The 26,927-nt window shown below is 39.8% G+C and overlaps 1 protein-coding gene across 1 annotated transcript; it reads right to left on the bottom strand.

The window, feature by feature from the left end:
• Positions 1 to 7,973: 7,973 nt before the first annotated feature.
• LOC144710970 (myosin-9-like) lies at positions 7,974 to 26,091 on the bottom strand. The gene is made up of 39 exons (XM_078584845.1): positions 25,194 to 26,091; positions 24,813 to 24,938; positions 23,903 to 24,046; positions 23,660 to 23,805; positions 19,747 to 19,903; positions 19,507 to 19,565; positions 19,161 to 19,320; positions 18,921 to 19,070; positions 18,714 to 18,850; positions 18,481 to 18,627; positions 18,293 to 18,394; positions 18,134 to 18,191; positions 17,939 to 18,040; positions 16,717 to 16,754; positions 16,487 to 16,613; positions 16,231 to 16,401; positions 16,022 to 16,153; positions 15,265 to 15,371; positions 15,065 to 15,125; positions 14,808 to 14,985; positions 14,497 to 14,702; positions 14,293 to 14,412; positions 13,268 to 13,366; positions 12,965 to 13,183; positions 11,809 to 11,948; positions 11,060 to 11,171; positions 10,924 to 10,974; positions 10,757 to 10,843; positions 10,489 to 10,659; positions 10,259 to 10,414; positions 9,957 to 10,160; positions 9,712 to 9,855; positions 9,501 to 9,571; positions 9,319 to 9,418; positions 8,960 to 9,016; positions 8,663 to 8,719; positions 8,479 to 8,559; positions 8,243 to 8,325; positions 7,974 to 8,139 (listed from the first exon to the last, which is right to left on the bottom strand). The coding sequence occupies exons 1-39, from the start codon at positions 25,203 to 25,205 to the stop codon at positions 8,016 to 8,018; spliced, it is 4,596 nt and encodes a 1,531-aa protein (XP_078440971.1). The 5' UTR covers positions 25,206 to 26,091; the 3' UTR covers positions 7,974 to 8,015.
• Positions 26,092 to 26,927: the final 836 nt, after the last annotated feature.

Raw genomic sequence — 26,927 nt, forward strand, 5'->3', positions numbered from 1 at the left:
AGAATCGAAAGAGGCCTTCGTCGAGATTACTCCGGGGGTCTTAGGAGATTCAAGAAGCGTCGCCGACACGCCATCAACCGGGGAAATCTGCTCCCTCGAGGGAGCACACCCCAGATCCGTCAAGAACTCCTCTTTCTTGGAGGGTTCTTGGTTGTTACAGTTCAAGAAAGCCATTTCTTGGTACCTTTTTCCACCCTTCCACCATTTCTTGATCGCCCACCCCCCTTTCCCCATCGTTTCTTGATTCCCAACCGCCTCGTCTTGCCTTTCTTGATCGCCTACCCTCCTTTCTCCCATCGTTTCTTGATTCCCAACCGCCTCGTCTTGCCTTTCTTGATCGCCCACCCTCCTTTCCCCATCGTTTCTTGATCCCCAACCGCATCCTCTTGTCTTTCTTGATCGCCCACTTTCTTTCCCCTTGATTTCTTGATTTCTTGATTTCTTGAATTCTTGATTTCATGATTTCTTGATTTCTTGATCTCACCATATCTCCTTGATTCCCCTTCGTTCTCCCCTTTGCCCTCATCTTTCTTGATTTCTTGATTCCCACCCTCTACGCCATAACCGATTACTTGGTTTTCTGCCCCACCCCCACGACTATTCCCACGATACTTGGTTCGCTGTCTTGCCCGCCCACACGACAACGCCGTGCGCCAGCCAAGCGCGCGCCTTCTGCGCCCTCTGCTCCGACTTTTGTTGCACGCCACCCGTGGACTCAGCTCTCTGCTGGTAGTTACGACCGCACCGTCCGCACCCGGTTTTGTCCTCGTCAACGACACTCGTCCGCACGACCCGACACTAAGCATCCGCTCGACGACTTGGATGCCTTGGACTAAGCGATACAAAGGTCAGTCTCGTCTCCCCTCTATAAACTCCAGTATTATTGTCTTCGACAGTCTCGTCTTTCCCTATCGCGTCCGCTACCGTGATATTCTCGAACATCATCGGATAGGACTAGCCACCTTGTCGAGCATAGGGATTTTTGTGGTAGACGGACTGTCATCCGACTTGGACGCCGAATGCTCCAGGGCTGTTAGATGCCCCTCACCTACTAGACGTCTAGTAGGTCCAGCGGGTCATTGGGAGTTTGATCTTAGGATCACTCGTCTCTCATTGATCGGTACGGCCGACGTCGTTATCCGTCAAGTCCTTATCTGCTCATTCGTATTTTCTCATCATTCGGCTTACATCCCATACATTCGCATCATAACCCTGTGACGTGAAACGCGCCGATCGATCCCGGCCGTCGTCGTTTCACATCACTTACATATTCGACTACATATTACATTTACATTGATTTTCATGTCGGCATGACAATAATGATAACATGTGAATATTGGTAACATTATTATTATCATTTACATCCATTTTCTTGCATAATCGTAATTTTTATACTAGTTATGCATCAAAGACTCATTTAAAGAATATTTTACCGGTATCATTTCACAAATTGAGTGTATACCTTATTATTCAATAAATGTAACTGCAAGCAAACAGCCATTTGAGCAATTATTTAGGTTTATATCATTTCAAGTGCACGATAAATTTGTGTGCATTGCATGATTGATCCAAAGCAGCCGAATAGCTCACCAAATTTAAGAGACCTGCAATGCTGAAAAATTCTGACTGATGCTGCGAGTTCTAAAAATGAATTTATTTCAACTTTAAAATGGGATGACGTTCCAAAGAGATTCAAAAATTCACCATTTAATGCTAGAGATAGAAATACCGAAAAAAATCAATAATATAATTCCGACTCATACTGTCGTAAACTTCATTATCAACGGAGAAGATGACATACTACTTGATGGAGAAGGAGAGCTCTCTCGACCTTGCAAGAACTCTCTCGACTTAGCCAGAGCCTTTGACCTGTCAAGAGCGTTTGACCTGGCTCAAGGAAGCCTCGGATAAAAGCTTTGACCTTACGGGGAATCCTTATCCCTGAGAAGTTAGAACTTTCCAATTATAAACATCGTAAAATAGAGATATTATTTCCGTCACTAGTGACGATGACACCGTCACAGTGATGGTGACGGGACAGAATGATGAAGGAGGGGCGCATGGCAGGTATGTGATGGTTTTTTCCCAAACTCAATCAGACGTGTGACGAGACAGTGACACGAGGAACAGTTCGTCATGTCACCGATCATCTTCCGTCCCATCACATCTGGCTCTTCACGTCTCGGACGTGTCGTTCCCTACGAATGGGAATTGTAAGTCCATTTTTTCCGTTCCCTTTAGTGTTTCTAGTGACAATTCCGAATTCTGAACCTAGAGATCTTCTAGAAGAAAACACAGTCAACGACATCCTACTTGATCGTCACGACCACTGTTCGTGTCCTCTATTGCACTATTGTTGACCAACCTAGCAATGGAACCATATAGTGGAATTTCGCTTCCTCACTTTGAGAAAGAGCCTCTCATTTGATTTTCGGCCCCATGGCCATGGACCTCTGACTTTCCTCAGGAGAATCATCGATGGATCCCCTTCTTCCATCATCATAACGATTTTCTGCATTGTGTTCTTCGGCGACGCACGCAAATTTCACTCTTATCTATCACAATTCTCTGCTACAATTCGATCGTGAGATCAATTCTTTCTTGGTCATCTGCCTGCGGCATTCTTCACCGTAACTCAAGAAGTCGTCCGTTGCTTCATTTGTGCCATGCTCTCAGGTCAGTTCATCTGTCTTCCCTCATTTCAGTACTATTATCTGTTTCAGTACCGGACCCAAATGTTCCTTCGACGAGAGTGAAGTTATTCATGTTTATAAATAGCCATCATAAACGTATTAGTTATTTTCTTTGAAGGTGTGGGGCATGTTCGTTCATGTCGAGGGTGTGGACGCTCCTGGACAAAGAATGTCCCCCCCACTCCGACGGCCGTTGAACTGATTGCGCAGATCATTGGGAGCTTGGACGTGCTACTCTACTCTGACATATTAACCAAGTTATGTCTCAGATCATACGAACCAACCTATCTTCATCTTCTCATTATAGCGTCACTTCTCCTTTCACGTTAACTTCCATGTGGTGTATCACGAACCGAGCGATCTTAACATTCGTGTTACAACATATTTGTGTCAGAGCCGATCATGCTAACATCCGTGCTTAGCACTGTCGGTCCTGAATTTGACTCATGTTACATCACATAGTGTTTTTATTCGCTTCCAACTTGAAGAAGACTTCAAGAAAGCTTGGAGTCGCACCACGTGGACAACTAGTGGCTCCACTACGCATGCACATCGATGGACGATAGAGCAAATGAGGAGCTCACGTGATCATTACCTTCACTTTGTCCCTATGTGGATCGGCTTCCTTGGCCTACAACCCCATCTCTTCACGCCCACCGCCTTGGAGTCATTGGCCAGTGTTGTAGGAACATTTATAAGTCTTGACAAAGATGTACATTTGTTCAACCGCCCTAGTATGCACGTGTATGTGTAGAGATCAATCTACTGACACCTATGCATCGTATGCTACTCATTACGAATGGCGACGAGATGATTCGTCAGCCCATTCTGTACAAGAATCTTCAACAATTATGTCACATTGTATTTTTCTAGGTCACACTATCCACACGTGTCACCAAAAGCGATGCACGAAACCTCACCAGCCCTAGTGGAATTCCTTTCCCCTACCCTATAATGATTACATAGTAGAGGCAAAGTCCATTACCCAAGGGCGTCCCCCTAATCAAACACCGCATCCTAGTGTCCAGTCCACCCTCTCATCACAAGTTATGTCGAATGCGCTGCCTCCCATAGTTAAGGACTCTATGTTGGCTAAAACTATTTCTGCCAAGCCTACACCTATAGCTTTATACTGGGTAAAGAAGGGCGCTAATAGGCTTCCCAGAACCCCACCTAGGGATAAGGATGTCCCATCTATTACCCACCCGTCGGGCATAGGTAAAGCTGTTAGGGACCCTCCACTAACCTCAAATGCATTTGACCTTGTGGAAGTAACATATGGACCCGATGCCTAAGACCACACTAAGGTAAGGGTAAGATTTAGTCCATCAGATGTTGGACGCACTTCGATTCGTTATGCCCCTAGTTTCTCCGAGACTACATACTCATGTCTCTCACCATCCTCCCCTGTTCAACGTCCATCCCCCCGTCCCTCACCCTCATGTCATTCCCTCCACCTTACCCAAGCTTCTGCCCTCCATCATTCTATTCCCTCCTTCCCCAGCTGCTCACCCTCCATCCCCTGCACCTTCTCCTAGTAAGCCTCCTCCTCACCAATCGTTGTCCATCCCCACCCACCCATCGTCACCTCCCCTAGTCATCCGACGCCACACCCTGACCCACCCGTCACACCCATTTTCCCGCCTGATCTACACCCATCTCATATAATATTTGCTTGGTAGGAATGCTTGACCAACCATCAAGTTTCTCTCCCTAGTGATGACACTTGTGGGGAAATTAGTGGACTTGCTTCCAAGGGCGAGGAGGACAATACCTGCATATCTAAGGATTCAGATACGGACACACCCTAGTCCCAATCATCATTCAGATACTCTGTACATCAATTGCAAATATAACACCACATCGAGGGTGTGTCACGTGAGTCGAATGAAATTTCCTTTCCAAAACATTGTGACGCTTTGGTTTCACTAATGCATTCATCGATCTCATTGATGCTTATATTAGAGAGTCATTTCTCTCTCTTAGTGAATAGAAACTCTTCTCATTTCTTGACTACCACGCGCGGTCTACGGTAAGGTGACCTTATCTCACCCACTGTTTTCATATTGATGGAAGAGGTCATCAGTCGATCACTCATATGAGTGATTCACAAAGGTCTCATCCAACCATAAATTTTAGCAAGGGATTGCCCAATCATCCCACATTATTGTTAATGGATTTAAAATCTTCATTAAGGGGGTTATAAGCATACTTACTACGCACGAGTGGGCTTCGGGCCAGCTCATCAATGCCTCAAAGAACAGCTTTATAGTAGGACCATTTACCACCATAAAACACTCACACATCATCCAGCATTACACCTGATACTCACAAAAACGCCTACCTTTCGACTATTTTGGATATCCCATCTTTCTTGGCCCTGCACGTCATTATAATTATGATGCCTTATTGGCCAAGTTGAGAAAGTAACTCTAAGGATAAAAACTTCATTTTCTATTCCTAGGTTGCACATTAAACTCATATGTCACGTCCTCATGAGCATCATGTTGCATACCCCAGTCATACACTTTGTATCTCTATCTGTTCTTTGATCCATGGAGTGCCTATGTGTCACTTCTTGTGGTCAAGTCACCTAGAGAGAGCTTACTGACATCATTGGGTCTCGTAGCAGAAAGCATGTCCACAAACAAACAAGGGGGATCTACAGGTTAGGCGCCCTCAAGATGCCCAAGACATGCTTCAAAAGAAGCTCGTGTGGCATATGCTTACCACGAGTTCCTCGTTGGGGTGCTTTATTTTGCCCAAGTATAGCGAGTGGGCTTACCAAGAGTCTGATAGCAAAGGCCCCAAAAGGTGGCGTACTTGGCAACGCCACTAGTCAGAGTCATCCACTACGATCTACTGGCTAGTTGCCCATTGCATGACTAGTGTATGGTATGATGTTTGCCCTATGGCCACCCCATTAGCTGGCCACCCTAACTTTATCTAATAACAGGTATCATATACAGATACCTATATTAACATCATACTTACAAGGGTTTCAAAAGTGGGTTCCTCCCGCAATTTTTAATCTCCAAGATACTTTCATAAAATTTCTTGAACTTGGATTGTATCTACCAATGTTCACTTTTTGTGTATGACTTATTTAATGTAATGACTATAATTGTCATGTAAATTTTAATCTCCAAACTTATTAAATTAACTATATCAATTTATTTACTGCAAAGTGATTTTATCCAATTAATTAGTTAAGATACTGGCCCATAGGGTGCCAGGATACACCTCATGCCCTTTAAATTTAAGAAGCATGATCCCTCGTCAGTTTAACACTCCAAAGGTGACTTAAGGTATGGTCAACTATGTTGAGTTGTCTTTTCTTATACCAAGGTCAAATAATCTCATCTTGACCATGCCACATCTTTGTGGAATTTTTTTGTATCTGAGCTAATACATTTTGGAATCCCACGACTTTGAACTCATAAATTATTGCCAAAACATAGCCATCCATCTACAATATGTATTCGGTGTCTCAATCGTAAGGAACACTTACACTATCATTGCGTGATTCAACATGAATTCAGAGTTAGCTATAATACCATTCAAGGATTCATGTGAATTAACTTTGTGAAGTTTTTAACTAAATAACACCCATTATTTATCATTAGTACCTCCATACTAATGGCTTGAATATTTTCCATAATAATCATATTAATGTGATTAAAAAGTGATATGTATCAACATATTTCACATTTATCTCTTGTACCATTTCAATAGGAATCTTTAGAACACATGTAAGGAATAGCGATCTATGTGTTATGATATCATCATGATTTGCTCAGTCATTTCATGCATTCAAGACCTTCATTAAGAACGTCACATGATAACAATAATGAATAAAGTTTATTTTTATAAACATAAACAAAATATGGAAGTGTGGTTGGCTTGAAAGTCGCATAATATCCATCAATGACATGGTGAGGTTTTGTGTGGGTAGACTTAGATCTAGGACACATGATATGAGATGACTTGTTCAAAGAACCACACAGTAGTGAATTGAATTCCACCTAATCACACGTTTATCTCAACTAGAGAGCATTGTGATTCTAATCGTGCACTTTTATCGTTGATCATTTATAATCATAATTTTAAAATAAACTAAAATAAAAATGAATCAGAAAATGTAACCAAATAAAAATTTCTACATAGTGAATTTTTTTTTATTTGTAATTTAAACAAATGTGAAGTGCTACTTTTATCTTAACTATTGTGCAAAATATCAATTTGAAAGTTATAATCAAGGAAAAAAATATCTGTTGTCACGAAATTTGAATCAGAAAATTAAGAAAAGTGGTGCAACTAATATTGAATGTATGGTTTCTCCTGAAGATAAAAATATTATGCCACATTTAACCAATAAAAATGGATTGCGCAAGTTAGGCCAACTTAGTCATCCAGCTTAATGTCAAATCCTAATCCAAAGAACCATTCAAATAAAAACCTCTAAAAATTTTTGATCTTAACCAAATGGATACAAATCCCAAAAGATAATTCAAGTCAATGAATAATTAACATGGATGGTATTTAGTGCTGAACTATAGGTGAACCAAAATTTTTTGTAGTTTCCTGATTCTGCACTAACTTGTTTTGGAAATTTCATCTTGTGGTCAGATTCCAAGATGATATATTAAATGCTAGATATAGGAGATGGCCTTTATGGAAGAATGCATTGAACTGGACAATGATTCAAGAGATAGAATAGAGAAAGTATATGTTAACCTGTAAATTTTGAGGGAGAAAATTAGGGAAATTGAATGATAACAAAGCAATAGTTGTGGATTGGACTATTTAAAATCATTATTATATTATTTACCTACTTTCAAGGCAATGAGCAAATAGACTTAGCATCTATAGAAAATCAAACCTTGAGAGGGATATTTTTAAATCAGCCCCTTGTTTGAAGTCAACCAGTTGGCATAACTCTTAATTATGTCTGGATGGATGTGTGTTTGTCTGCAGTCGAACATAAGTGGCTCTGTTTTAGTGGCATCTGTTGTATATAAACATGGAGTTCCACTATCACATCTTACTGGTGTTTTAAATTATTCTGAATAATGGCAAATAATGAAATAATGAGATAGTCAGCCAATAGTTCTGGCTGACATTGAGAAGCCATAATAATCGAGAATCGAGCTCCATTACTAGTTAGTGCAGGGTACTCTTTAAATGACAATATAGACTAGTATGAAAAAAAGAGGGGAGTGTGAACAATAAATTATGGGTGCCAGAAGCAAGAACCAATGGTGCTCTAGAAAGATAATAGGCATCAAACGGGTCCTCAGACAAAATCAAAAGGAGTCAACTTCAGTCAGAGCGGGGCAAAAGGAATACAAAGCCAGAGTTTTCTCTGATCAGAGCAGGCGGTTCCACATCAGAGAGGTCAATCTGTTCAATGGACTTGGAAAAATCATCCACAGAAAAGGGTATGCTGCAAGAAAGTGAAACGCAAGATTTATGTTGTAAGAAAGAGCAAATTATGAATCTCATTATGATATAAAAGAAAGAAATCTCAGCTAAATGTCAGCTGATACCTGGAATCATCGTCTAGTAAGAAAGAGCTACTGCTGGCATCAGTCGAGTCCTCCGTCATCATAATCCTCATGCTTGATATTACCTGGGGAGCGATATATGGGGTGGTGCAATGAACAAAGATACAGCTATGAAAAGTCAGCAAATTGAGAAGAACAGCACATGAAGGGTCATTGTCTTCATATCCATCCCAAATCAATGAAATGATAGAAGCGACAGTGAATTGCTCTCATCTTACCTCTGAGGAAACACTCTGGGTGCCGTATGTGTCGTCCCAGTACATGGTGCTGATTCGGTACAGCTGCTGTATACTCAAGATCTACCGCAAAGCAGGAAAAATGATAAATATTTAGTTTGAAAAGAGTGTCAGAAAGTGGCAGATCTGAGGGAACTCTCTCTAAGATTGGGTAGGATTTGCTCACTGGGCAAAGATCGTGACTTATTTCGTCCAGCGTCTTCCTGGGCTTTTGATGGATGACCTGCACAAGCAGCAGGTAATTGATGAAGGAAGATTCAAAAGCACAGGAGAACTTGATGAATCCTGTAAAAATAATGAGTTGGTTTTTTATATATAAATATGCTTTTAGTTAAATAACAGTCTCTGAAATTGCCTTTCAATGTCACCAACAAGTTCTCAGTTAATCCAACAAAAAATATGGAAAACTGTACAGACAGTGGAGAGATGGAGGAGGGAGGGGTTTGGGAAACAGTATTCCTACCAGAAAACCGATAGCTTGCCTGATGTGCCGTAACTCATCCCATGCGGACCCTGCATACTGTAATGATTTGTATAATCTTGTTAAAACAACACTATACTCAAGACGTCCACCCAGCAACATAACCTTCAAGCTCATATGTATATCAGAACATAAAAATAAAGTATTTGGGAGCTCATTCTTCCGATTCCGTATTTGACCAAAGATGATATAATTAGTCATCTGAAGCATGAAAAAAACAATGAATGCTAAATGGCAAGTATTCTTTGACATATAATACTAAAGACGTAAAATAAGACTTTGTCATGTTTGATTTTAATGGAGACAAATCCATGGGGAAAAATTCATAGGGAGGAAGTAACCTCATCAGTAGCTTTGTAGCACCAGAGCTCCAATTCTGCAAGTCCAGCTTTAACATACTCCCCATTGCTAAATGAGCAGCATTCTCTCCTGAGAAGTAAGCTGTTTTGTTGATACAAAGGCAGCCGTCAGTCCAAGTCCCTAGCAATAGAATTTCCAAGTGAAAAATACAGTTTTCAGGTACCTATTGAACAGTTGCACGTTTATAAATGAGAATATCTGTGTGAACACTTTTCTGACGAGGAAGGGAGGAACCTGGCCATCAAAATTAGAAGAAAACCAGAAAATAATTAGATTATCTTGCAAAAACATGCTTCGCTGTGAAAACCAACAGCCTTAGGAAGGACTACTGAAAAGAGAACTGTCACACTTGAGGATTTCCAGAGAGTACTAACATGGTTACACTTGAGGGTTTCCAGGAAACTGGAGAGACCCTTAACAATCCCTTGCCAGTGAGCAATTAAGGCTTCCTGCGCTGTCACACTTGCAAGGGAGCGAATAGACCCTTTGATCAAACTTGCCCTCGAGGTTCTTGGCGCCTGTCCAAGCAGTAAGAACAGTATACCTTCATCACAAGGAGAGAGAAATACTAGACCTACTGGCAGATTGAACTTCAAAGTTTCAAATCTTGATTAGTCACCTGTATACACCTTCCGAGCAAAGGAGAGATTTCTTTTTTTAGATTGTCCCGAATCATCCCATATATCTTCTCAACGTATGCTGTGAGTTGTTGCTTGAACAGCAAAGCAGGATACTTGGCTTCAACTTGGCGCACATCCAATCCACCCGCCAATGTCCCATTTAAGAAGGAAAGATTCACATCCGAAGACACTCCCCGAAAGCTCTTAAGAGTCGCAAAAGAAAGATATAAAGTTAAGAGGATTATGTATTAGATATCAGGAGCAAAACCTACTCTTTTGGGAAGATTCAATCCCAACTAACTTGAGTCATTCTCCCGAATAATGTTGCTGATGACTGCCGACGGCGTTGTGGGGCGAGTCCTCCAGCGCCACTTGCTTTAAGGCTATGTTGAAGCAGCATGAGTAAAGTGGACGTGTTGGACAGCCAATAGGCTAAGACCTCATTGTTCTCCTGAGTCTTTAGAAAAAATTAAGATTTAAATCTTGTAAAAAAGGGAATCCCAGACTGGCCATCTTGTAAAATGTGTATACCTCAATGGCATGGCCTATTGCCTGGACAATCCGATCAAAAATACTGGTTCTCTCGACTTCAAAAGATCTCCACTGGAGAAGGCATTTGTACATGATACATGCTGCAATTGGTCTTCCCTGTGAGAAGCCTAAGTTTTGCGCAATGCATCTGATTAAAAGATTCTGATTCTCCTGGGAACCATAAAAAGATTTTAAATATTTCACCCAGGCTATGTAAAAAGAAATACAAAGGAAACAAGACAACTGTGAAGAGGTTTTCTATATTTACCTGTTGTTTTTCATTGAGTGATCTTTGGGGTTTGTCCTCGGCCTCAGGAGATTCTTTTGGCAGATTTGATATGATACCATGAGAGTCCTAAACATGCACTCAAATTTCAGATCAGATATTGTAACGTTAACATTGAGACAATTTTCTGTCAACTCTAGAAAACTGACCAAATTTGACTTGGCTTCGCCATTTGCGAAATGACCATTCTCCATGTTCCGCTGCCATCATACAAAAAAAGATCGAGATCACTTTCAGGCAAATGAAAAAAACTCATGAAAAAGTCCACTGAAAAGAGGAATGCACCTGAAGTGTTGATCTCGAACGACCAGAAAGGAACTTGTTAGGTGCCAAAGATAACGCTTGTTGCCGAAAGACTTTGTTTTCTGATTCTAAATTTGTGAGTTTCTCCTGCAGCCTTAATAAATAAATAATAGGGGGATAAATAGGAAACCGAATGATGATATAATGTTTAATTGGTTAAATTTTCTTATAAACTGCTAAAAAGACATCTATCAAATGTCAGCTAAACCAGCTTATCCACAATAACAGATGCGCAATATATTGATAAAAGTAGCAAACATCTTCAAAATAAAGTGTTTGTTCAACAAATATAGAACTATCCACACCTAAAATTAACGTTGGAAAATTGGCCAATAGGGGCACCCAATAACAAAAACGGGAAAAGCACTTTAAGAATAAAAAGATATTATGCATACGCCAACTGGGAGGGTCACCGACTCGTCGGGTGATTGTTCCCTTTAATGTTTCAAAAAACAAATGATGCATACTTAAAAATTCAGTGTGAAAGACATCCAGGTTCTGAAATAAGAGATTAAATGAGCCAAATGATAGCATGCAAATGTTCAACTACAGTAGAGAAATGCTGATGTCTAATAACTAGTCAATCAGACAATTCACAATCAGGGAAACAAGACAAAGTTGAACCTTGATCTGCTTTAACTCGGTCAGCTGCTTTAACTCGGTGAGTTAATCAATTTAGCAACAGCAAAAAATAAGGAAAGTCAGGTTTCACAATTTTTCGTTGACTTTACCTGGTCACCGATTCCTGAAGAACTATGAGCTCCCTTTCTTTCTCCTCTAGCTTCGATTGTTTCACCCTGTTTTCTTCCAACGCTTCAGATAATCTCTTACCATGCTCTTCAGCTCTTTCTTTCTCCTGCTCCAGTGAGGCCTGCAAAATTTCCGAAGAAGTTATAGTCCTCCCAAAATTAAACATGTATTCATGTTATATTGAAAAAAGTTTTAAGGAAAACAATAATGACCTATGAAACCCAATAGGTTTGTGATATGAACCTTCCTAAAGTTTACAAGAGACGAAATAAATCACTATTGACTGTCACAGGTGACAGTTATGACAGTTATTCACAGAATTCGTTGGAATCTTATTGGGGAGCAAATCAGATCAACAATACAACTGAATTACCTGAAGAAGCACATCCCACTGAAGCATCCTTTCATGAAGAATCCAAGGGTGGCATCCAGCAGACACCACCCTTGGATATGTTCGAAAAGGATATTGAAGAATAACAACCTAAATTGTGTAATATAAATGTGTATGATATGTATGTAGGAGGCAGGAAAAAGACTCTCCTGAGTTAGTGAGAGAATTTCCTAAGGCTCTTAAGAGATAATTTAGAGATTGGGAGGCGAAGTCATCGTCTTGTAAAATCGCTCCTGTAACAAGGGTTGTGCATTTGTACTTGTGACTGTGTTAAATATATAGTTATTGTTCGTGTTCTAGTTTTAATTGTGCCATTCTGAGAGGACTGTATCAGTTTGACATCATGAATCTGTATCGGAAAAATAGCCAAAGAGGCCGTGTTACCCTATTCAAGTTCCACTTAGTAGATGACTGCCTTTCCTGATGACTAGGACTAATTTATTCGTCGTTATACCTCATGTGCAGTGCAAATCTTTAAAGCACTAATTGACAGGAAACCTACTCCGCAATTAGAGAGAAGACACCATATTCATCTGAAAGAATATTCTTCCATCAAAGATATCAATCACAATAGCGAAGACAAATTATCATCCGAAGACAATAAGATTCAGTTGAAACCCATTCCAAGTAGAACCTTGTACCCAAAAGAGTCAAATAGACAAATGAAAGCTACAATTTGAAACGTGTGATAAAATAAATAAAATGCAAATCACTGGAGGAACTCGAGATGGGTCTGGAGAAGTCACCTTCAACTGATTCAATTCCTCAAGCACCGCATCGACTCTTTTAGAGTCCTCCACCAATATTTGTTTTTCTTTCACTACTGGAATGGAATTCATTAAAGCAGTTTTCTCAGATCGTTCCTTGGCCAACCTTGCACTTGCTTCACTAACTTTGGCTCCCATGATTTCCAAAGAGTGCTGCAACTTTGCCAATTCTTCTCCTTTCGATTCCTCCAAGTCAGCCTATACATATAAATACATGTTTAACTACAATACTAGGTTAATCATTACAGAAGTTTCAGGGCATAAATAAAGAGTGTGAAGTACCCTCATTCTTTTCTCCAATTGCAAACGCCAAGTGAGTTCTTCCACCTTCTTTTCAAGCTTGTCTTTTGCTTCCTTAAGTGCACCCGTTTCTCTAGCAGCCTGTGGAAATCATGAGCAATATGGCCCAAAAAGGTCAAATGAATCCTTAGTGCTGAATCCACAACCGAAAAACAAGTCTTAAGAAACAGTGACATGAAGCCTCTGAGACAAATGGAGTATGATAGGCAATTTCAACAGAAAATGTTCCATTCATGAATGTCCATCTGATTTGCTTGAAGTATCCACAGAACCCCAGCACAACTAAGGTAAGAATTCCAGAAATTATGTAAAACAGGCAGAAAGGTAGCAGTGCACGCTGGATAGCTCTACAAGCCAGTTTATGGTGATTGTACTCATGTTTGAAAAACCAATCAGAACTCCAGATCGTTGCCCCATACCTCACTTGTTTATAGAAAACAGTAGTTACAGGACTCAAAATTACATATGCCGAGAAAATTCCGCTCACATTGATTGATAAAATATTTGAAATCTTCAAGAAGATAAAAAATAAAGATCAACAAAGAAACCAAGTTACTGTTGATTTAATTCAAAACTCCTCAACCAACTGGTATTGCGTAAAAGTATAAATTATACAAGCACCAAAACCATAGACAAAGAATAAAATTCGAAAAACCCAAAAAGGGGAATACACATAAACAAAGGATATCACAAGTATATACTTACTCAGCTTCCGTACAAAATATTCACATACCGCTAGGTTCAACATTTAACATTTGAGAAGTATTTCATAAGCTGAAGTCTTTTCATGGAGAAATATATTTCACTATTCTATGTTTTCTGAAATGGCCAACACAATTACGGAAGATCACATTGCTTGGAGTTATATCATAAGCTGAAGTCTTTTTTATGGAGAAGTATATTTTAATAATTTGAGTTATCTGAAAGTAAAATTATAAACTAAAGTCAGACACCAAATTAGTAGTAATGAAAGACTGGGGAGTTTTTGAGTTTTCCCGGCCACACACCATTTTGAGCTTCCTCAGCTCTTTTCTTGCAATTCTCCCTCTCCAAAACGTTTGACAAGCAATAGAAGCTTTCTTCAGACTCTTAAAGTCAGAGTATAATCTGTGGCCCCGCCATTTTGCCTACACATACAGTCAACATTTTAATGAAGTTAGATATAAAAGATAAATAAGGAATGACAAAGAAAAAGGGTACACCGATTATACCTGTATAATGGTCGCTGCCTTTGTTTGTTTTTTAATTCTATATGATTTACGGGCAGAGATCGCTCTTAAGCCCATCTGCAGGACAAGGGCGGATGCCTTCAACAACCGATATGCTTTCTTGGCCTCATATCTCCTCAGGTTTTTCTGAATTTTTATAGAAGCATCATCCATCCTCATTCTTTGATAAAGTTTGCACGCCAATTTTCCTAAAAATAGAAATTCAGGAATATTTCAGAAATCCGACTGATAAATTTGTCAATTTCATGGAATTTTTAAGGAAATTTCAGTAGTCCAACAAAAAATGAAAGAACCTCTCCAACGCGACTGAACCACTATGCATGCTTTCCGTAGAGCAATGAACTGTTTCCGAGCAACATGTGCTCGACTTTTGCGTTGAATGAGTTTTGCTGCATTATTAAGAACCTCTGCCCTATGAGCATCTAACTCAGCCATCTGACCAGCTCTTAGAAAGACCTTAGTTTTTCCAATCTATGAAAATTTCACAAATAATTAATATTATAATCAATGATAAGAAATATCCAGGAAAAAAGGTCGGTTAGCCAGTCACCTGATATCCATTCAAGCCCTTCTTTTGTAAAATCTTCTCACAGGCAATCTTTTCATCACAGCTGTAGAAGAGGTAAGATCCGTAAGACAATTTTTGAAAGGCAAACTTATTGAGGGACTCAAATTTCAAAACTGCAAGGACTTAAGTTTATCAAATGGTGGGCGATCAAAGGTTTAATAATACAATAGCAGGAATTTTACCCTTCAAGAACGTCAGGGGCAAAGATGCCAAACCGATGTAGAAACTCATAAAATGTTCTACGTGTTGGATATCCAGCACAGCTGATTCTTATGGCCTCCAAAACACCCTAAAAGGAAAGTTTAGATACATAAAGAAACATGAAAGGAAGCACTAGAAACTATCTTTGTTTTGTTTTTCAATCCCCTTTGGATATTTGATTATCTTGATGAATGAATGTTGACAAAACTCTCGAAGGCTTCCAAAACACAAGTTCGCTTGGCAACAAAAGAAGGCATTGTCAACCTTGAGCATGTGCTAAGTGAACACCACAATATAAGGTAGTTCTCCATAAATGTTTTGAGTTTACCAATAAGTTCAACATTTCACTCATTAAAACGACAGTAACAAATAAATATATAGTATTTAACGTTTCTAAAGATCACAGTCCTCAAGGGTATCGCTGTTGTGGAAATTTTGAGTTTACTGATAAGTTCACCATTTCACTCATTAAAACAACAATAACAAATAAATAGATAATATTTAACGTTTCTAAAGATCACAGTCCTCAAGGGTATCGCGGTTGTGGAAATTTTGAGGGATATACAAAAGGAATTTTTCAGAAAACGCTGTATTTGATACTTTTAGGATGGAACCAAGAATTTTAGGAAGCTAAAATAAATAACGCTTTCATTCACAGCACACGAAGTTTTTAATTATCAGGTACATTCAAATGCAAGATACTGGACAAGATGGAAATCAGAGGAAAAATGTACTTACACCACATCTCAATTGCTGCATAACATTCACGTTTTCAAAAATTGACGGCTTCAGTTGATTATTCGGCTTGACACATCTGATGTAATGAGGTTCTGTCGAGTTCAATGTCTCCATTAGCGACTGTAATTGTAGCTGCATTTGGAATTTTTACGTTAGGACAGTCATATGAACTGAATAATTGTGCTTAATGAGCACAAAGTAATAAGTACTTTGAAACGTGAACCAATGGACGAAAATTTGGAGGACTTGTTGGTTTCTTCCCGTAAAGGAGGGAAAAGACCCGAGACAAAACCACATTTTGAAGTACTTAAAAGATCTTGATGTTCAGGAACGATGTAGTCTTTGTTCTTGTCAAGAAACTGGTCAGATTGATACAAAACCTGAAACACGCAAATTCATAACTTGCTCAAAGACTTTGTTTTCACCAATCTCGAGAATAAATAGACTCCATTTGGATTTTCTTACCTCTCCGGCATAGTGGACAACAGTGAAAGCAGTCTGAGATAATTTGGGTTTGATAAAACGTCTGTGAGCCTTGAATATTTGATAAAGCTTCTGAGAAAAAGTTTCATGTGTAGACTTCGGGAACATACTGAAATCCATGACAATAAAACCCATAAACCAAGCAAACATTTAGACTGCTTTGATATCCCAATCAGTAAACAACCTTTTAGACCATAAGAAAGGTTTCATACCATGCTTCATCGAGAAGAGAAATAATGCCGCCAGGTTTCTGAAAATGACAACAAAGCAGCTACGCTTAAGTTCACAGAGGCCTATATTCTCTCCAATTACATCAAGGATGAAGAGATAATTCTAAAAAGTATGAGAAAAAAATATGCTGCTCTGTGCTCTAGTGAGTGGCATAAGCAATTCCTGACCTAGCAATTTTATTACTCAGGAAAGTTTACTAAAATAAAATTCTCGAGGATCATTGCTATTGCGTTCAACATCTGCAGTTCTGAACTGAGAATAGCCCTATGAAAAGAAAAGCTATGAACAAGTGAAAATCGAAGATATGACAGACTATAATGTGTGGATGTTCAAATCATTCATGGAATTTCAGAAACGCATTCCCAGTTCCTGACTATTCCCTGTCATACTCATTCCACATATTTTTTAACTGCAGTCTAATTTTTTTCTCTGATAAAGCATAGATAATCAAATCATTTGTCAAATTTCACATATGTGATACGGTTCCCATTAGAATATATGAGAGAAGGAAAAGAAAGGGAAGCCAAATAAAGCCTGTTGACCAGTCAACAGGCACCAGAGGACCTGGTGGTCCACATGATGCTGATGTGGCTACTAGCTCCCAGTCTTGACTGGGAGTGATAAGAGAATAAAGGATGCCTATAAGTAAGGGGGGAGACCTCCAAGAAAGGTACCTGTGGTCAGTTAGAGTTCTTGAAGGGTGTGGGAGAATCTTGGACAGACCAGCTGTATGCGGCAAGAGTCTTCTGAGGGCATTCATACCAACAAGGGGGCTAGCTACTGGAGGATCGGCATCAACGGGGAATTCTGAAGACGGATTTGTGGGTGGAAAATTGCGATACTACATCTGTAAGTACCTTTCTTGATATATTTTGACCAATTCGATACAGATCATATCAATACATTATTCCGAGTTCCTGATTGGTCCTTAATTTGACAATTCCTGATTTGTCAAATTTCACAGTTTCGAATAGCAGTCTGACAAAAGCAAGAGAACCCAAAATTTAAAGATCAGACACAAGGAATACGATGTTGTAAGTGGATAGATATCAATCCCCTTAAAAAACCCTTTTTAAAAAAAACAATTTGGCCAGAAAACAACTAACAATGATAAACTCGAGTAACACTTCATTAATCATGGATAAAAGATGAGTCATATGATAAGAACCTTTAATCGAGGAGCATGGATAGCAGAGAAAACACCTTCTCAATGAGATCCAAAACATCTTGATTGTCCACGAATTCAATGTAGCTCCAGTCAATTTCTTCTTTTGTGTACTCCTCTTGCTCCATTTTGAAGACATGCTGAAGCACATAAGGTTACGAAAAGCAAAGCCCTATTAATGCAGTGTTACATCTTGCATGGATGAATTCGAACATAAATTTCACAAAGGGTACCTGATTAAAATGTTGCTGCAACTTCTCATTTGTATAATTAATGCAGAACTGCTCAAAACTTTTTCACAGCAAGGGGCGTTCAAAAAAATTATGATTTTGTAAGTTTCAGAAATATATACCGGCGTTGGAATTAACATGGAATGATAAAGTAAATATTACCTGTTATTCTTGAAGCTTTCAAATCCATAAATATCTAGAACACCAATTAAGGACCGAGATGTTGAATCTTGTCCAATCGACACATTAATTTTCTCAACTATCCTACAAATTTGAATATCATAAACCTTAAAACTGTGACAAAGAAACCCATAAATAAGAGTCTGAATGTTTAAGTATCAGTATCTCACCAATCAAAAAGATGAGAGTAGATTGTTTTTGCCAAGCCATCCCGACTCACTATTGCACTGAGAGGATCTAGAGTCCGTTGGATCACTTCCTCGGGAGTTACCATCACGCGTTTGCACAAGGCATCCTCAAGAGCCTCAGGTTCACACCTAATTTAAATCAAAGCCTCAAGTAAACACTCTGATAGACAAATAAAATTGTATTTCACACCTCAAAAATGATTAAAAAGTGGTACATGAGGAGTTCAGCCGTGGTTTTGAGATGAAAAATGGATTTCTCATCTTTTGGGATTGAGGAATCTATTTCCTTCCCTTTGGCAAAATCGATATTTCCAAGGTGAAGGATCGCAGCAACTACTCGAAAAATTGAGTCCTGTAAGAATGGTTAATGAGCCGTATGATTTTATTTTCCACATCTGTAAGAACAAGTTGCCAAAGATAACCTGTTCCTCCTCGCTAATGCCTACAATGTCCATCGCCCTTCTAGTGGTGAGGTAATCGTGGCCGTCATTCACACCAACAAGATCATAGCAATTCGATTGGTTTAGATAGTGAAAGGAAGAAGGACGTCCCAGTTTATATCTATCAATCACCTGACAAAATCATGGATCAACTAACTTAAAAGAAGACACTTCCAAGGGAAATTAAGCTTAATAGCTGACGTATACAAGTAGACAAAATACCTCCTGTGGTGCAGCACAAAGAAGGTAAAAGCAATGATAGTTACGCTCCGGGTCAGAAATCTGGCACACTCGTGAACGCTCCAGCAGATATGTTCTAATGGCAGCTCCAGAAATTCTCCCATGACTATCAAATTGGATCTCAACAAACTTTCCAAAACGGCTGCATAAGAAATAAGGTTATAATAAAACTAAATAAATCTTCAATGCAATTTCCTTGGCCATTACAGAATCAGAAAGTCTTAAATAAATTTGAGTAATTAAAAGTATACTCAAAGTTATACCCAGTTCAGAAAATAAGTAGGAATTGTCAAATGGCATAGAAAACTTGATCATGAGTAAAACTTACCTGGAGTTGTTGTTTCTCACGGTCTTTGCATTTCCGAATGCCTCAAGAACAGGATTGGACTGCAAAAAAATAATGTGTGTCATTTGGCTATCTCCAGCGGATTTCAGTGAACGATTAAATTTACTCTATGGGTTTTAATTAATCTAAAAATAGATGAAACACTGTTGAAACAGAATTTTTTTCAAAGAATACATAGGTCTAAAGAATTGATCGTATCAATAGTAAGAATAGAGAATTTACTTCTAAAACTTGTTGTTCGACTGTCCGACCTTCCGTTGCTGATCGCCCACCCAGGAAGGCAAGATATTGCATGAGCATCTTAGTGGTTTCAGTTTTCCCTGCACCACTTTCTCCACTTACGAGGATCGAATTGCTTTTCCCTTCATTAATCATCGCTCTAAGACAAAAATGGTGGGAAAAATCAGATGCCGAAGAAGAACGCTTCACAGAAAATTGTAGTAATAAGTTAAAAGAATAATGTGCTATGAAAATTGGATGTAGGGTAGTATGGGGGAAAGGGGGATAGAGAATACAGGAATATGTTACCCTAGTTGGAGAGTTGAATAGGAATGATAGGAGAAGTCAAATGGAGGAGTCAGGGATCGACAGGGGCCGAGCAATTTAAATGTGCGGTGCAGTAGGGACAGGGTTGTTGAGGATGAGACAGGAGTTAGACATTGAGGGGAGGAGAGACTAAGGGTCTTCAACATTGGTTTTTTTAGCTGTCCTTTTAGAGGGAAGGCTGTTCTATTGAAAGGAAATGCAGAAGGCCAAATGCTCAATATGCCCCTAGAAGGCTAACATGACCAAACTAATCTTGATAGGAAGGTGATATGATCCCCCCTCAAATCTAGGACTAGTTTGTTATTTCAACCCAATAGGATATTTTAGTCATTTCCACTATGTGTATTTCACTTTAAATAGTGCAGCCCTCCTTTTAGGAAGGCAGACAAGGACGTAAAATCAAGTTGGTTCCTCTGTCTCCTCTGTGCTATGTATGTAACGCCTTGATCCTTGAGTGAAGTCCACTATGTCAGGGCCTATATTCTCCTCTGACCGAGGTTCATCATGGCTTCTCCTGTCCCTCCGCCGGCAATCACTCCAGTGTCTTCTCCCTCTCTTTCCATCTTCACCGCTATAGGAACACAAGGGTTCCTCTCAGATAGGGATCATATCATGATGTCCCGATTTGGGTACATAACTTTTTTTGTTTTGAAATATTTGGGTGCAAAAAGTTGTAAAGTTCGATGAATGTGCCTCTTGTTGTATCAGTTCTTTGCTGGGTGGAACTTATCTCTTACATTCACTGGTATTTTTCTCACAAGAAGAGTGAACCAACAAGTAAATCATAGTTGAACGTTTATTCCAACCAATTTCTCATGGGAATCTATGATTGACAACTCTTTACTGATACAATTCCTGACAGAGATCTATCAGACAAGCAGCAGATTCCAGAGAGGAGAGGTGGAGAAAAGAGGACATTAATCTTTAGATCCTCTTTTCATACATTCAAGGGTACCTACATTCGTATTAATCCAAGAGATGGTAACTAACATTTCCTAGCCCAGGACTGTATCAATAATCCGCAGTCAGAGTCAGCTTGTCCTCGAGGTGGTTGTATGGGCATGGGGGGCCACTGTCCTCAAGGTGGTTGCGTCATCCCATTTGCCAATTGCAGCTAGGCCCAGGGTTTCGCTGGGCTGTATCTAGACTGCTGACTGTGCCACATATGGACTGTGGTTGGACAGCAGCTTAACCACAATTGGATCTCAACTGGCCAATAGGATTGCCCCGCAGGTTGGATCATGGGCAGACTACAGCAGGGCAGCGTTGAATTGTGGCCAAGCCCATCAGGCTGCGTCATGGCACCCTAGGCTGGATTAGGCTGCAGCTCGTAGCCTGCAATTGGACCCCATGAGACTGGACAACTTTGAATGGCATGTCACAATCTTCCCAGCAGAAGCCCATATTTTTATCAAGGTTTAATGTCCCAGAAGTGGCAGTTGTGAACCTATGGTCCACAACAGCCTGCTCCCATTGGGAATGTGGCCCTTGCATGGGATGAGACAGTGGCAGAGCTACGATGGTGTGGCCAATGCTACCACAATATATGACTGCAGCATGAAGGCTGTCAACAGCAGTAGAAATTTGAAGTGTTCAGGAGTGTACGCAATGCAGATGCAATGGACATAGTTGTGGTTGCAGCAGAGGGTGCTACTGCCGTGTCATCAGATGGTGAATTAGCAGCTGTTTTATGGCCTGCTCGGAGGTAATTTTCCCACCAGAAACTCTAGAGATTTATTCTTGGAGACAATCACATCTAACCAAGGTTGCACCTCCCTTTAACCTTCAACCTCATACAGCTCTTTGCTAAGTGACAATCACCAACAAGAACTAAATTCCGCAAAATCCTGATCAAATCAATTTGCAAAGATAATGCTTCAACATATCTTTAACTCTCTCTCACCGCTCCTCCCAAAGCTGCATCCCACTCCCTTTATTTCCTTGGCCCAAGACCAGTGCTCTGATACTATTTATATGATACCTGATGGAGATCTATCAGACTAGTGGGAGATTCCAGAGCAGAGAGAGTAGAACGAGGTAGAAAAAGGATTCCATAGATTCTGGGGTCTTTATACCTAAAACATTCCAATTTTTGTTTGAAATATATCTAAAACATTCCAATAAATGGTTATTACTATTACTTACCCAAAGAGGACTGATCCCCAACCCCTCTTAAGGGCAGTAAGCATCCTTTTCCTACCAAATGTTCCCTTCAAATAGAGTGTCCTCCCTTTAGAATGTCAGGCAGAATGTGTATTGTTTTTTTTTAAAACAAACAGAACGTGTATTGTTATTGGGAGAACTCGTCCTTTCTTCACTCTATGTCCAAACCCTATCTCTTCCTATGCAATCCCCTTTTCGTGTGGTAGTGTCATCTACCCTGCATCTTCAGGCGGCTTGTTCTCAGCCGATCCCTACTTCTCCGTTCGGCCTCTCCCTTGACTATTCCCATTCTCCTCCCCATCCCGGGAAGTCTCTACTGCATAACCACCTCAGCTCCCTTCTATCCCTAAGGAATTGGTGTGTTTCATCAACGAAATCACATTAAAGATGATACGTCCCGAGAGAAACGTATTTATCCCTTACCAAAAAAATTTTACCCTAAATTAACTAATACTGGACAGTGCTGACTTTTTTATATTTATACACTCATCCAAAGAAGACAAGAGAAAAACAGAAACTTCAAATTTCTTGGATATTCTAAGAAGTGTTGCCTATGATGAGAAATATATTGTTTTTCTTTTTTGGAAGATACAGGTGGAAAACAATTAGCCCACTAATATTGGAAGACTTAAAACACTTCCTCAATGTCTCATTCCCTTGTCCAATGACATTCACAACTAAAGGAAGAATAGATACAGGAAGAAGCCCCATCAAATTGTGATCTTTCTCTGGACCATCCTTCGATTGGAAATACTAGATGTAAAGACTACTAATACAAGAAGCACTATACCTATAACTGTGAAATGTCAACTGGGTTGAATCATATGAATCACATCAAAATAGGATACTCGTCTCCTTTTGCGAAGTAATCCATGAAACCCTTCAAATACTATGTCTGCCTACAGGCAAACTAGCTATTAACAAAGTTATTGCGCTTGTCATATAGTCTTTGGTCCAGGCGAGTGTCTGCCTGTCTAAGGCAGACCAACAGCCAATGAAGTATCAAATTCATATAATGGGATCTAGCCCTGCACGGGTAATCCCACCCCCCAAGTGTAGTTTGCTCATCGACTCATTTACCCATCATCTGTATATACATCAATTACCCACCCTGTGAAACAAAATGGATGATTAAAGGAAAATAATAAAAAAATCAGACTCAAAATTCACCAAAATATACCCGGTGAAAACAAGAATATGTAGAAATAAGCCAAAAACTAGGATTTTTTTCCTACACTCAGGGCCCATGAATAACTTTGAATCAAACGTCAAATAGAACGATAATGCATATGAGCATTTATGTTTCAAATCATCATGGCAAACTATTCAACGCAGCAATCAGCAAAATTAACAATTCAATAATTGCTTTCCCAGTTGAATTTTAAACCGGCACAACTTAACCACCATGAAAAAAAAAAACCATCACCTGTACGCAACATCTGCTACTGCAAAAACATGGGGACTAAGGTCTCCAAGAGATTCCCCCCTGTACTGCTCCATCATGTGGGCATTGTAAAGATGAGGCAATCTTTGAAAAGGGTTGACGGCTATCAGAATGTTTCCTGTATAAGTCTGCAGTAATTTTTACGAAATAAATCACAAGATTAAGCATAAATTGCATTGCAGAAATCTGCAGTCTAGAAGTGGAAAACAGAAAGTAACATCATACGTAAATTTCGTTGAGCTCATATCTTGAAGAGAGGTTCTGCAGAACACCAGGTTCGTGCAAATATGAGAGTTTGGTCATGTCATCAACACCACCAGGTGGAACTTCCATATCTTTTGGGAATATTTTGGACAAATGTGCATTAACCTAAAATATGTCGTACAGTACAGTCAGTATGGTTAAGAAAAGAGACAGTAAACATAAACAACTTTGACAAAAATTTGTTTTTAAAGACATCAACAAATTTCTATGATGAAAATGTTAAAATGGAAGGATGGGAAATAAATGCCATGGCCTGAAAGGGTGAAAGAAGGAATAACCACCAGCATTCTACCAAGGATATTGCATAAATTTTCTACAAACTTGAATACTCTAGTTCAAGTCTCTCTCGATAAATTTCTTCAAAACAAAATTTCTCTGGACATAAATATATATTAATGTCTTTATGTGTATCTAGAAGTATCATAAATTCTCAGATACTGCGACTATTATTTGAGTTCAAGTGCCTCATTGGCTGAACTAATTGATTTCATCTTCCTTGCACAAATCTTCTTCTCATGCATTCCGTTCAAAGCAGCAAGTAATACATTTACGGAATCAGATAAGGGATTCTGGCTGGCTCACCCACAAAGTCGAGGGCCTCATGTCATTATGGTTCACTTGAGGGATAATCAGATAAGGGAGGGGTTGGCCGTGTGGTGAGTAGAGCTTTAGCTATCTTTACATGTAACTTTGGGTGGTTACTGCTTTGTTGGGTGACCGCCTCAAATCACTTATCAAAAAAAAATATATGTTTACGGAAATTAACCAAATTAATTGGCTTTATTTGGCTCTGAAGCTATGTCAAATGGATCAGGCACATAGTGACATTAAAGTTGGAGACGCACGTGAGTTGTGGCACATTGATGATTACCTTTTTCCCATTGCTTGTAAGTATTTCACCCGCTTCGCCATTGATCCGTGTAACTTGACCATCGATCCAAGCTAAAGACGGATCTTCAATCCATACATGGGAACCCACCACAATGTTGGCTGAAGTCTGCTCAAAAGATGTCAAAGAAAGATTTATTAAGGGCCATCGCAAAGAGTAAGATAATCAGATAGTCAAAGTCGAGATTCACTATCCAAACGATGACCGAAGCACCAAGATATATAAGAAAGAATGAAAGAATCAAAGTTTTGAAGTCCAAAGATCGCCTAAGATGACACGTAATGTGAAACGTGGGAGGAAGAAACATCACTTCATAATTTTCAAAAAAAAAAGAAACATCACTTCATGGGTTTGGTTGGTTACCCGTCTGTCCATGAAGAAAGCAGCAGCAGCGATCCAAAGTGGGTCTGCGTGGAGGTGTGTCCTCGATAGGAATTCGAAGGGATCAAAGAAAGAGGTAGAATATCGAGAGATGCATCAGGGTCTCTAGAAGGATGATACTGCGCAATATCCTTAGAGAAAATGAAGAAATCGCCAAAGTGGACGGGCGGCCGAGGCAATGCCTCAATGGATGATACACAAGAAACTGAGCGGAGCTCATACGAGACTTGGCCCTTCGCCCACTTTGGAATTTCTTCATTTTCTGAGGAAATTGCGAGTGGCTGACCCGATTGCGCGGAGGAAGATGTGAGCGGCTATGACAGGTTGCAGGGATACGACGGCCCAAAGCCTCAGGAAAAGGAGTCATGGCCTGGAGCCTTTATCGGGGCAATTCGAATGAACGGCCATTGTCATATCGCACTTCCTTCCCCCCCCTGCTGCCGGATGCCATCTCGTGGCGCGCCGAAATCATCGCCGATGAAGTCTCTCCCGTCGTCTTCTGAACCTGCTCCCGCACGGCGGGAAGATTCCTGAGTCGCCGATCCCGATACCCATTGAAGAGGGCGAACGACGTAACTTCACGGAGACGACGACGATCGGCGGTGAAGATAGCAAACCCGCTGGGCCTCGGGTCTTCCATTTTCATTTGTTTGTTGTTTCTCGCTTCTTCTGCAGTTGAACTCACTCGCCACAGGGCGACCGCCCGACGAGAAATCTCCTGAAACAGCCAAAGTTGTCCTTGCAAAGAGGCTCCGACTTCTGAGCCAGCTACGATCGCAGAGAGCTAGCGAGAGAGAGAGAGACACAGAGAGAGAGAGAGGAATGGAGCTTCGGCCCGGATGGAAGTTCCGACGGAGACAGAGGCGGCAGCGCAAGGAGTACGTACTTGACTGTAGACATGGCCGTTCTATTCTGTTCGTTTAAAACAAACAAAAAACTCGCACAAACGAACCGCACAGGGGTCTGTTCGCTGTTCTGTTCGTTTTGTGTGCGAAAATTAGAACAGATGTTCGAACAAATTCGCACAATCCGAACAAATTCGCACAATTCGCACAATTCGCACAAATTCGCACAATCCGAACAATTCGCACAATTCGCACAATTTGCACACTTCGCACAATCCGAACAAATTCGCACAATCCGAACAAATTCGCACAAAAGAATAAATTCGCACAAAGGAACAAATTCGCACAAAGCGAACACAATTCGCACATAACGAACATAATTCGCACATGAAGTGAAAAAATTGGATATTTTGGTTGTAAATTGCATAAAATTGTACAGAGTTGGGACAACATTGCTATGTATGTAGGATAGTATACTGAACTAATAATATTCTAAGTTATAATATATTTAACTAATATACAAAAGAGGGGGATAATATGGTATGAATTAATTTCTATCATGGTGGGCAAAATCTTCCAGATGACAAGTGCGAATATAAATTTAATTAAAATTTACAATAAGAAGAATAGAAATTTTAGTGGTAGAAGAATTATTAATTTATAAGTGAGTGATTAATTTTTTTTAAAAAAATTGAGAGTTATAACTAAAAATGAGGAAACTGATGAAGAAACGAACCCTACTAAACTATCCTACTAATCTATCACACTTGTTTAATTGATAAAATTAAATGTGGCATTTTTGAGGTTTAATTTTTTAGCTTAAAGTAGTTCTGTTCTGAGTTGTTATTACTCGCTGGCAGTTAAAATGACA

The sequence above is a fragment of the Wolffia australiana genome, chromosome 13 (genome assembly GCF_029677425.1).
Source record: "Wolffia australiana isolate 7733 chromosome 13, ASM2967742v1".
NCBI classification, from domain to species: Eukaryota; Viridiplantae; Streptophyta; class Magnoliopsida; order Alismatales; family Araceae; genus Wolffia; species Wolffia australiana.